Source organism: Corythoichthys intestinalis, chromosome 16 (genome assembly GCF_030265065.1).
Source record: "Corythoichthys intestinalis isolate RoL2023-P3 chromosome 16, ASM3026506v1, whole genome shotgun sequence".
Classification (NCBI taxonomy): Eukaryota; Metazoa; Chordata; class Actinopteri; order Syngnathiformes; family Syngnathidae; genus Corythoichthys; species Corythoichthys intestinalis.
In genome coordinates, this window is record NC_080410.1 from 45531696 (window position 1) to 45544897 (window position 13202).

At 37.6% G+C, this 13202-nt stretch overlaps 1 protein-coding gene across 6 annotated transcripts in view; it reads right to left on the reverse strand.

Moving 5' to 3' along the window:
- The window catches only part of baiap2a (BAR/IMD domain containing adaptor protein 2a), a 200922-nt gene that overhangs the window by 111219 nt on the left and 76501 nt on the right, over positions 1 to 13202 (reverse strand). For all 6 annotated transcript variants that reach the window (XM_057817139.1, XM_057817137.1, XM_057817136.1 and 3 more), the window contains exon 3: positions 8500 to 8575. In XM_057817139.1, coding sequence (XP_057673122.1) covers positions 8500 to 8575 — 76 coding nt within the window. The remainder of the gene's footprint in view (positions 1 to 8499; positions 8576 to 13202) is intronic.

Consider the following 13202-nt stretch of genomic DNA (forward strand, 5'->3'; position numbering starts at 1 on the left):
CAAAGCTAGGAAAAGGGAATAAATAAATTACATGCAAAGCTACCGTCAATAAAAATATTTCCTTCTACTTTTTTAGTAAAACTGTAAAATATAAAAGATATTTTCTATTCAGAGACTGAAAAATCTGACAACAATTTATAGTTCAATGGTATCTACATTAGAGCCGGGCGGTATACCGAAAATTTACCGTTACCGAAATTCTTTGATTCTTGTCCGATGTAATTTTGACCATGTTGATTAATTCAATAATTTAATAAAACATGAAAATATAGTCTTTTCATTCCGCTTTGACTCTGTTGTGCGGCTATGTTCATTCCCCTTTAAGAAAGCAGTCAGTGTGCTTACGAATGAAGTCACTTGGTTATCAGGAAATCAAACAAACAGAAGCCCGTTAGGCTAACGCTAGCAGCTAACACTAACAGCAAACGTGATGAAGTTGGGATTAAGGGAGCTTTCACCCGACATTTAGTAGACTCTTGGCGGTCTCCAGACGGGCTTTCACCCGCTGTCCTCCCTGGTTCTCACGATTTTAGGAGAGGGGGCTTTCAGTGCTTTTTACTGGTAGCCAGGCCACAGGCTAACGCTAGCGGCTAATGCAACAAATGAACGTGACGGAGTCGGATAGCGGCTCTAACCTTGTCTAAACGGCTGAACTTAATGAGCATATTGGGTATGGACTGCATCTGGCAATCAGAATGCCGCATGTGATTTCTCTGATAGCGTTTATGATAGTAAAGCATTTAGCATAGAGGATAATCCAACAGTGAAGCCTATAATATGACTGTTTAATGGCCACAGCTATTTTTCTGGATGTTGCTTGCTTTATTCTGTGTCATTACTGCCATCATAAAATCTTAAGTGTTTCATTGGTATAAAAGCAATATAGCTTTAATGTGTTTGTGTGGGGGGTGCATGTGTGCGTGCATGTATTAAAAAATGCTCTGGGAAAAAAAAAACCTTGAAGTAAACACTTGTGTTGAGTAATTATGTCACAGCAGCTATTAGCAATCAATTGTCTGTTTGAAGTGTACTGTTCAAGCTGTAAGTCATTTGTGTTACAATGACATGTTTGCACAGTTGTCGTATTGATTTTTATAATGTTGTACAATGTTCAAGAAGTTAGAGGTGTACGATCACGTCATTTTCAAAGTATCGGAATCGGCAAAAAAATATCGGTCATGCCTTTTTTAAATAAATATGTATATATATATTTAATTAAATCGTTTTCTTATTGTATTTAATGTTACAGACATAATATGTTACACTCATCCAGAGTCTTTAGTTTAGGCTTAAGGTAGGGTTATCAAATTTATCCTGATAATGGCGCCAATTAATTTATTAATAAATGTGTCACGTTAAAATATTTAACGCAATTAATGTATGCGCTGCACGACCCTCTCACTCATTGTCGCGCTCAATCTGTAATGACGTCGTTTTACCTATATAGAGAGATAAAAGGCAGCGCAAAAAGAGTAGAGTGAATTTTGGCAGCCTTTGGAGCCTTTTCTTAATTGGCTAAAGCCTTGCAATCCCTCTCCCTATGATTAGAAATATCATGGGAAGCAATGTGGGGAAGCAAGGTGGCAATTGATCTTTGTCTTAACACCTTAAGTTATTTCCCAACGCAGAGAAGATATATCAATTGGTAGCACGACACACAGTCATGGTTCCACTTCCCATCATGCATTTGGGATGGCCACAGTATCATTTACTGAAAGCTCAACAAATACACTAGATGGCAATATTTAGTCACAATTTACAAAGTCACAAGTCTTTCTATCCGTGGATGCCTCTCACAGAAAGAATGTTATTAATGTAAATGCCATCTTGAGGATTTATTGTCATTATAAGCAAATACAGTACTTATGTACTGTATGTTCAATGTATATATTCGTCCGAGTTACATTCATTTTTTTCTTAATGCATTGCCAAAATGTATATGATCGGGAAAAATTATCTGGAATGATTGGAATTGAATCGGGAGCAAAAAAAAAAAAAAGCAATCAGATCGGGAAATATCGGGATCGGCAGATACTCAAACTAAAACGATCGGGATCGGATCGGGAGCAAAAAAACATGATCGGAACAACCCTAATTATAACAATATATTTGAGAGAAAAAGCATGTTATTTTGCCTTATTCAAATCTTAATATCTGAACATTTAAATATGTAAACTAACGTGCAATCACATTCGTAAATGAATGGCTTCTGGTTTTTGAAATGTAAATAAACCAATCAATTGTGATAAAACAACAAAATTGCAATAACTGCATTAACCATCAAAGTGAAGTCTAACTGTAACTGTAGTCATGAAACAAATCTGAATAAGGAAAAACATTGCAATAAAATAATGTAAACTGGTTAAAATAAAAAGAATAGCTGAGATATGTCATGACAGATCTGGCGCCATCTAATGTCGTAAATGGGGAGAGTAGCTGACATCTGTCATGACAGAACATCGCTTCAATGATATCTGGCGCAATCTAGTGTCGGGAATGGGTATAATGTCTAGACCGCGAAAATAAGACGACCCCCTCTTTTTCAGTGTTATTTCAATGCAAAAAACAGTCTTATATTCGGGCCAATACGGTACTGAAGGCCATATCGCCCAGCCCTAATCAAGATACAATTAATCGACTGTCAAAATAGTTGTCGATTCATTTGATAATCAAAAAATTGTCCATAGGTCAATTAAACATGTCAGCACTTGCTGGCATATCTAACAGCCCTCTGAAGGAAACCATAACTAAATCTGCGGCCCATGACAAATACGAGTGTGACACCCCCTAGCTCAGGGGGTGTTTATTTCAAGCCCCTTCCCCCCTCAAATGATTGGCTTTTAGCCCCCCTCGGCGAGAGCAAATCTTGCAAAGTGGGTATTTAATAGCTCAGGGAGTCAATGCCAGTCTGTCTCCATCCTCCCACTGCGTCTTGGATTAGTTATCGCATGTGTCAAGAGGGTGGGGGATGAAACATAAGATAGCGCTCGGGAAGACCGGGTGGCTTTCAGCAAGGCTTTCTTTGGAGGGCGGAGAGTTTCGATAAATCACATTCGACGAATTAACCGACAGCTGACGGCGAGCTCGCACTTATTTGTCTCCCTACAGTGAACTGTCATCGCTTCACATTAGAAACTAAGGGTGGGAACCCTTGGATACCTCACGATATGATTTGCTCATCACAACGATCTCAGGAAATGTTGAATTATGGCGGAAAACACAGACAAGACTGAAAAAGCAATCTTTAGAATATACTGCTGTATTTTAAGTAGGGCTTTCAAGCGATTAAAATTTTTAATCGAGTTAATTACAGCTTAAAAACTAATCGTAATTAATAGCAATTCAAACCATCTATAAAATATGCCATATTTTTTTGTAAATTATGGAAAGGTAAGACACAAGATGGATAAATACATTCAACATACGGTACATAAGTACTGTATTTATTTATTATAACAATAAATCAACAAGATGGCATTAACATTATTAACATTCTGTTAAAGCGATCCATGAATAGAAAGACTTGTAGTTCTTAAAAGATAAATGTTAGTACAAGTTATAGAAATTTTATATTAAAACCCCTCTTAATGTTTTCGTTTTAATAAAATTTGTAAAATTTTCCAATCAAAAAATAAACTAGTAGCCCGCCATTGTTGATGTCAATAATTACACAATGCTCATGGGTGCTGAAGCCCATAAAATGAGTCGCACCCAAGCGCCAGCAGAGGGACACAAAACTCCAAAAAACAAGTAACAAGTGGACATTGCACTGTGCTGTCATTTTAATCTGTTTGAGCGGGGCATGTGCGTTAATTGCGTCAAATATTTTAACGTGATTAATTTAAAAAATTAATTACCGCCCGTTAACGCGATAATTTTGACAGCCCTAATTTTAAGCCAAAAGAACTGTTTGGTTTTGATAGAATAATATGTCTATATGCTGCCATAGCAGATTCATGGCATAATAAGCCGCCAAACTATTTTTAATTTGTCCGTTTTACCCCGAAGAGCCCCGTTTACAGATGTCGCGCAAGCGCTTTTGTTTCAACCTAGCCATAAAAAGAAGTAATAATATTTATTGTTCAAAATATCTGTCATTTTAGCTTAGAATAATTAATTGATGTCTAATATTTCGTTTAAAATAAATAAATAAATAAATAAAAACATTATTCACTGGCATATTTTAAACTTTTAAACAAATTACATCTCAATGAAAAATTTGGCATCTGTAAATAAGTCAGGATATCTACCTCATAACTATCGCTTAACTGTAATTTTTTTGTTACTGTCGCATTTTCTCCGATATGTTAGATGATAAATAATCGATCCAAACAAAGAAAAATTGAAAAATAACGTTTAAAAGGGTGACTATATTAAAAAGAACATCTCGACCACTCCTTGTTTGCAATTTCTGCATAACGACCCTTGTTATATCACCACGTTTCACCCATAAAATTCCCCAAAAATCCGGCTTTGGCCATTCACAGCTGTGTCTTGATGCTCGGTGATACATGCTACATGGAGTTTTTGGATCAAAACAAGGTAATATCCCGTTAAAATCGTGGCGTCTTTAATTCTGCTGTTGCGTGTTCTCGCCTCCAGTTAGGGTTTTGCTGTTTAAAAAAAAAAAAAAAAAAAATGCCCTCCTGTTCAAAATTTTTCTTCCCCCCAAAAATTGAGATTTTAAGCTTTCCAATGATGTATCACACATGCATATCGGCCAATTTTGAAAGTTGGCCAAATTGGGGATCTCAGAGCGGAACTTCAAGTCACCTTAGTGTTTTCCGCCTTATCTATTTACAATACACGAGTCAGGAAATCATTATTCTACACAACAACTAATCAACAGGAAAACAAGTTATTTTCATCCTTCTGCTGTGATTGGAACAAGTTTGTCATCAGTAGACGTCCAATTCATTTCAACCGCGAGGTTGGCAGCGGATGAACTTCAAACGGATTGGCCACCTATGGCAGTCAGTTGAAACCAATGCCAGGCAGTCTTGTTCTTGGCAGCCCTTTGAATTTTTTCTTAGCCTTTTAGACATTAATGCTCATTTGTCTTCTTCATAATTTAGTCATCCCAAAAAGTGTTTGTCTTCGTCTAGTTTTTGTTACTGAAAACGACAAAAACAACATAAAAAAAAGACTAATTTCGTCTAGTTTAAGTTGACGTGTACTCAAAATGTTTTCGTCTGTAAAATTAAAAGAGTTTACTCCAAAAATAAATAAAGGTTTCCAACTATTTCGAATGAGCATTGACAGACGAGCACATACAGTAACGTCTACAAGGACAACGCCAACTTGGTTGCAATACACACTAACAGTACAGGTAGTCCCCGGCTTACGACCGAGTTCCGTTTCTACGCTGGCGACGTAAACTTAATTTCCGCGTAAATCGGAATGAACCAAGTAAGTTTTGAGAGAATTTTATTCATGCTTAAAACACAATCATTACACATCATATTTTGTATGCTTTTGTTATGCTTGCATGAGAACATTGTAGCATAGAGTAGAGATGTCCCGATCGATCGGCATCACGTCATTTTCAAAGTATCGGAATCGGCAAAAAAATGTCGGCCATGCCTTTTTTTAATATATATACAGGGGTGCACATAATTTTTTTGCCCAGGTTCTCAGAGGAGGACCTGGAGATGTGACTTGGTCCTCATTGAGCTTGAGAGCCAACCCGCCTGATGCGATAAATTTATGACAAGCTTTACTTAGAGCCAATTAACTTTAATTAATTATATTAACAATTAATGCTTGATTAACATCAACTGGCACAACAAAATTGCCATTACTTTGAAATGTAAAGAAATAAAAAGCACCAGTTCAAAATAAAGGGCATTATGCGGCTCCCACATTAACTCCAAGCCTTTTTAAAAGTGGGATGTCCTCCTCATAAGACCTTATTGAACGTGCATGTTTAGCTTTGTAAAATGAAAGCAAAAACACGTTTGTCAGTGCATGTCGCTGTTTATTACCTTTATTCCGCCACTTGTCCATAGGGCGAGCGGGGTCCTGTTTGACATCGATAGTTTGCTTAATTGCCACATGCTCTCTGTTTTTTTCGTGCTTTTCAAAGTTTGGATGGCTGAAATTCTTTGACCCTACATAAAATGCGCTGCTCTTATCGGCGACACTGGGATTCTCACAGCACATTTTGTACCGCATTTCCGTGCGAGCATCATTTGCTTCAAGCCATGGTACCTCCTACTTTTCAGCAAAAGTCTTTTTTTTCGGTAGCTCCGGTGACGTCTCTGTCGTCTGTCTGTCTTTTGACGGGGGTCGGGGAACACGGAAGTAATTACTCAGTGTGGCCTGCCTCTTTGACATTTTGAGAAGTTATTTTCTCGTGTCCGCCGCAAATACGGTGGTCAGCCATCGGTACGCAAAAGCGTATGGAAGTCGTTGAGGGCCAGCGCGTTTGTCTACGTCCGGTACGCATGCGCGCATGCGGACCACTTATGTGCACCCCTGTATATATATATTTTTTCATAATATGTTACACTCATCCAGAGTCTTTAGTTTAGGCTTAAGGTAGGGTTATCAAATTTATGCCAATAACAGCAGTAATAGTTTTTTTAAATGTATACCGTTAAAAAATCTAACGCAATTAATGCATGCGTTGCACGACCCACTCATGCATCATCGCGCTCAATCTGTAATGGCGCCATTTTACCTATATAGAGAGATAAAAGGCAGCATAAAATAAGTAGAATGAATTTTGGCAGCTTTCGGAGGCTTATTTTAATAGGCTAAGGGCTTACAATCCCTCTCCCTATGATTATAAATATCATGGGAAGCAATGTGGGGAAGCAAGGTCGCATTTGATCTTTTTCTTAACACCTTAATTTATTTCCCAACGCAGAGAAGATATATGAATTGCTAGCACTACGCACAGTCATAGTTCCACTTCCCATCATGGTTCCACTTCCCATCATGCATTGGGGCATGGCTGCAGTATCATTTACTGAAAGCTCAACAAATACACTAGATGGCAATATTTAGTCACAATATACAAAGTCACAAGTCTTTCTATCCGTGGATCCCTCTCACAGAAAGAATGTTAATAATGTAAATGCCATCTTGAGGATTTATTGTCATAATAAACAAATACAGTACGTATGTACTGTATGTTGAATGTATATATTCGTCCGAGTTTTATTCATTTTTTTCTTAATGCATTGCCAAAATGTATATGATCGGTAAAAATTATCGGGAATGATTGGAAAGGAATCGGGAGCAAAAAAAAAAAAAAAGCAATCGGATTGGGAAATATCGGGATCGGCAGATACTCAAACTAAAACGATCGGGAGCAAAAAAACATGATCGGAACAACCCTAGCATAGAGCGTCATTGTTATTTTAATCTGAGTTTAATTGTTAGTTTAATCTCATGGCCTTGACTACTCTAGACTGCCCAAATACGGACTGTTATGTTCCTATGTTTTCAATATGCCCTGAATGAATACAAGGGAGGACTGTGGTTTCTTATCTTCGTTCCAGTCAGGACCGGTGTTCAAGGTCTCAGCTCATAAATGTTTTTATATGGAAAAATCCCCACAATTGTGAGATGATGAGTTTAGTTTCTTAGCAAGTTCCGTTTCACGGTGAGCTTCGGCACCGCCCTTTCAACAGTATAAATGTCCACCCTCGATTGTACTTCTTCGTACTTTCTGGGTGATCGCAGCTCCTGGCTGAATCACATCATTTTGCACCCGAGAGCTCTTGTTTATAAAACCTTCGAAGCAAAGCAATCCATGGTTGGGGTCGTATTCATATCTCTAATCGAGCTATCGAGGTAACACTTGTCTTGAAGTTCAAAGTTGAAGTTCCCTGAAATACCCCTAAATCTAAAAATAACGTATCCCAAAAGCCCATAAGTATTGTATTTTTTTTTTTTAGTGCTGTCAAATTTATCGCGTTAACGGGCGGTAATTATTTTTTTTAAATTAATCACGTTATAATATTTGACGCATTTAACCCGTGCGCCGAATGACCCGCTAATGCATTGCCTCAAACAGATTACAATGACGCCGTTTTTGCAGATAATAAGAGGCATAGAAAGGCCAGTGGACACAGGCGTTCATTGGACCGCGCAGTTTATTGGCATAAACTTCGGCAACTCCTTCACAGCAAACATAAGTATCATTTAGTGATAGGAATATTATTTTTGTTTTGCTATCTCGAAACAAAAAAAAAAAAAACGGTATATCGATTCTTGGTGTGAGCATGTCAATAACCTTTTGGGTTACACTATATACTATTACCCCCCTATTAGAAACTCTTTGGAGTTCTTCTTAATAAACCTCCACTTCATTAAAGGGAACGGGGGAAAAAAGCTGCACACAAGGTGGCATAACCTGCCCTTTTGGCAGGAGGATAAATACTGTCCTTTTACAGTCAGACAAAAACAAGAAACAAGGTAGATATAAAGAGAATGAAAAGAAGCCTTGGCAGTGTGCCCAACTTGAAGGAGAGAAATAAATGGACTTACTGGCAAGGGCCTTCTCGTAGGTCTTTCCCATGGCAACAAAGTTCCGTAAGCAGGGGTTGAACTGCTCCATAATAGTCTGAAAGAGACCGAGAGACCACATAGTTGAAGGGGGGATTTCATCAAAACACAATGTTTTGTGGCCAGCAAATGCTAATTAATTTAAAAAACATACATAGATAGCATGTTATTTTGTTACACAGGTAGATCAAAAGAAAGGATATAACGTTTAATTCTACAGTTGTACACAGAGTTTGCTCTATGCACTTCCACTCCGGTAAGTTAATTTCATTTGTCTACGTAAATTTCTGAAGTGAGTTTGCTTGCAGTAGGCCAACTGGGAAACATTGAGCAAGGTAAATCTGTTTTCTAAAACACAGCATTGATTTGTCACTTAACAATCACAGCTCAGCACAGCACAAATTCAGATGTTCATGGCAATGAAAATGGTAAACACACATAGCCTACTTTTGCAAGACGATGGTGTTGCCGTTTGATACGGTCATAATGTGCAGGTCCTGCACCCATCCGCAGCAAAACTGTTCATAGCTTTGTAGCGATTTGTAATTGCGTAATTGGTGATGAGTGTAGTAACTTACACCAAATACAGCAGAATTTCCATTTCGCGTAATTTACTCCATTTGCCTTCGCCTTGCTCGTAAGGGTCAACGGTTTACGAACGAGTTCCGTTCCTGTGCTGGCGATGTAACCCGGACTTCTGTGTAATTCAGAATTAACCCTTTAAATACCTCAAAACTACGGAGCCCCCCGGGTGCCAGGGTAAAAAAAAAAAAAAAAAAAAAATCATAGCTAATCTGTACCCACAGTTTGGTAATCTGTACCCACAGATTACTAATCTGTACCCACAGATTACTAAAGTGTACCCACAGTTTAGCACCCTGTAGGTACATTTTAGTAATATGTACCCAGAGTTTACTAAACTGTGAGTACAGTTAACTGTGTTTAGTAATGACCCGGAAACAGTAGTCACCAATGTTTGGCGGGGACTCCAAACGCCGAGGGACCGACCGAGCAAGCACCTGCACGTTTTGCTTTCGGCGAACAAAGGGGTTTTAAAAGGTAAATGTTAGAGCTGGGAATCTTTGGGCACCTAACGATTCGATTACGATTATGATTCAGAGGCTCCGATTCGATTATAAAACGATTATTGATGCACCCCCCTCCTTTTTTTATTTTATTGATTTTTTTTTTTTTTCCAATGTTTTGTACATTAGTTCCAAAATTGTTCAAAAATCCTCTCGGGCTAAACCAAACTACTATTTCAGTATCAAGTTAACATATGACAGTAAACAAATATACAAAAATAACGGTACCGTCAATAAAATGTTGTATATTCTGTATCAGCAGCTTTAAACAACATTCAATTAATTTAATGTTGTGAATCAACTGTTACAGTTGTTAAAATTACTCCCATTATTCCATATTTTCCCTTCTGTCTACTTTTGTCAAAGTTTTAAAACTATTTCATCATTTAAAGATAGACTCAAGACAAGATTCTGCCGATTTAGGAGAATTTTAGATAAAAAGTTAATTAGGTTCGCTACAACAGAGCCTGCTAGAGAGGTATCCTGCTTTAACGTGGCGGCTGTTTACTTACGCCGGAAAGTTTGTCATTGCGCATCTCTGTTCAATAATACATGTTTTAACACCGACATCGTAGGTAATTTTGCATCTAGTTCTACATATATATGATATCTACTGTAGCCGTATGTTTGTAGCAACTAGCAACTGGGCGTTGTTTGTAGCAGCTGTCGGCCGCAGTCAGGTATGATTGTTATTTTATCTAGCAGCATGAGCTGAACATGATATTTACTCTCAGTCCGTTCCTCATTGCGTCCCAAAGACCGCGCTGACTGTGTTTTATTTCCGCTTTACCTGGTATAATTCAATAATCGGAATTTGGATATTTGTGAATCGTTCTCGAATCTTCCACGGCCGAATCGCGAATAATCTAAGAATCGGAAATTTCGCACGCCTCAAGTAACTATTGCACGTTTTCTTTGGTAGCCGTCTAAAATTTGACTTTCAGGTGTCATCAATCAAAATGGCATGTTGTGTTTGCACATTTTCTGTGCTGCTTTCATCTCGGTGCGTGCTTAATTCAACTAGTGTTTATTTGTCAGTTAGCTATTTTTAGTAGCCGTATTATTACTAAACTGTGGGTACAGATTACTAAAATGTACCCACAGATTACTAAACTACCCACAGTTTAGTCACCTGTAAATGCAGGCCCATGTCCACACGTCTCTGTCTGTTGTCGTGACGAATCTTTGCTCACCATTGAGAGGAAGTAGATTTTTTTCAGGGACTTAGGCAGTTTATAGACCCACAAAATTTGGCACACTTGGTCGAATTGGCCAAATTAGAAATACATTTTCGTTTTGAATATGGCCTTGGCTGCACAGCGCAATAGCGCCTCCTTCTTTGTTGGACTGTCTTCAATAGGGTTTTTTTTTTAACCTAGGTGTGTGAATGTATTTGTAATCCCAAAAAAGAGGCGAGTTCTGAGAAAGTTAGGTTCCCAGGAGATGATGAGCGGGAGACGATCTGCGTGCCGTCCGAGTTGCGTGACTGCAAGCTGTCATAAAAGCCAGAGGTGGTGTTACTAAATACTAGAGATATGTTTTGTTATTTCTTTGTTTGTTTCTCATGATTCCTTATTTTTTTCCTCAGAATAGAGTGATTCCATATATATTACCCTGCACTTGCTCTATAAAAGTAACATTTACCGACCACCACAATGTTTTTTATTCATTCATTTTAGTGTTTCTGAATGTTATAGACTTTTGAACTAATTCATTATTTTTTTTCAAGCTTTTTATCGGAGTTTGTTCTACATGATAAAATGTCTGAGTGAGTGTGCTCATCTGAGATTGGTGATTTCATACTTTTTGCGAGGGGTTGTAGGTTCATGAAAGTTGCACTGTTCGGCCTTTGAGAGACAAACCTCAGGGATTAAAAAAGTTTATTCATTATTCATTCATTGTATTTTTACTTTATTACTGTTGGGCTAGTATTTTACATGTTTTAATTTCACGAATTTAGCACTATTTTTGGCCTTTGAGAGCCAAAGGTTTATTTAACTATTGTCACCCATACCAGGTATGCAATAAAAAGTTCGACTGGATTCATTTTGTATATATATTAGGGCTGTCAAAATTATCGCATTAATGGGCGGTAATTAATTTTCTAATTAAACACGTTAAAATATTTGACACATTTAACGCACATGCCCCGCTCAAACAAATTAAAATGACAGCACAGTGTAATGTCCACTTGTTACTTGTGATTTATGGTGTTTTGTCGCCCTCTGCTGGCGCTTGGGTGCGACTGATTTCATGGGTTTCAGCACCATGAGTGAGCATTGTGTAATTATTGACATCAACAATGGCGAGCTACTAGTTTATTTTTTGACTGAAAATTTTACAAATTTTATTAAAACGAAAATATTAAGAGGGGTTTTAATATTAACTTGTACTAATATTTATCTTTTATGAACTACAAGTCTTTCTATCCATGGATAGCTTTAACAGAATGTTAATAATGTTAATGCCATCTTGTTGATTTATTGTTGTAATAAACAAATACAGTACTCATGTACCGTATGTTGAATGTATATATCCGTCTTGTGTCTTACCTTTCCATTCCAACAATAATTTACAGAAAAATATGATATATTTTATAGATGGTTTGAATTGCGATTAATTACAATTAATTAATTTTTAAGATGTCATCAACTCGATTAAAAGTTTTAAGCGTTTGACAGCCCTAATATATGTACATTTCAGACAAAGTGGTGTTGGTATCGGCCGATACTGCACAGCCAGGTATCGGTATCGGGGCCAAAAAAAATGGTATCGGTGCAACACTACTTCTAAGAGATATATATGAGAATTGAACAAGATCTCATCTTCAATTTTGCTTTGCCATTGGTATTATTCACGGTAGAAAAATCATTTCTCAGCACATAAATGTTTTGGTTCCAATACACTTACAGTTAAAATGTTCAGAGTAACAGGAAATAACTTGTGATTTATGAATAAGCCGATTACTAAACTAATTGTGACGCCGTTGAAGTGTCTCTTCTTTCACATTTTTTCTGGTGACCTTCTTCACTTTGTGTGTAGGATTGCTTTTATTCAGCGTCATTTGCGTCAGTTTGCTCTCATGTCGGTGGCCCCGTTTCCCAATTAGCCGCCACAATTGGGCTAACAATGTAGCACAAGAGAACTGGGATGACAAATTTAGCCTGGATGACGGAAAAAAACTACCTCCCGTTTTCCCCCAGCTCCTTAGAAAATGCAATGTAATGTATGCACTGTATATAGCTGGAGTGTTCAGTGGCGGTGGGTCATTGTGGGAGTGTGTTGGAGAACCTGTAAATTCCTGCGTAAGCATGTCTGAGTGAGTGTGAGAGATTTTGTGTTTGTGTGTTTGCGAGTGGGAATGTGTTCTGTGTGCGTTGGTTAGTTCAAATTATTCTAAATTAAAATTTTAAGTTAGGACAACTCAAATTTCCAAGTTTTGTTAGTAACTTTTTGAGTACAGGTAGTGGCTTGGTTACGAACAAGTTCAGCTCCTACGTTGGTGACCCAAATTTCCACATAGGTTGGAATTATTCCTTTAAGTACCCCTTCAAAATAAATATCCAAAAAGTTCAAAAGTATTGTATTTTGTTTAATGAT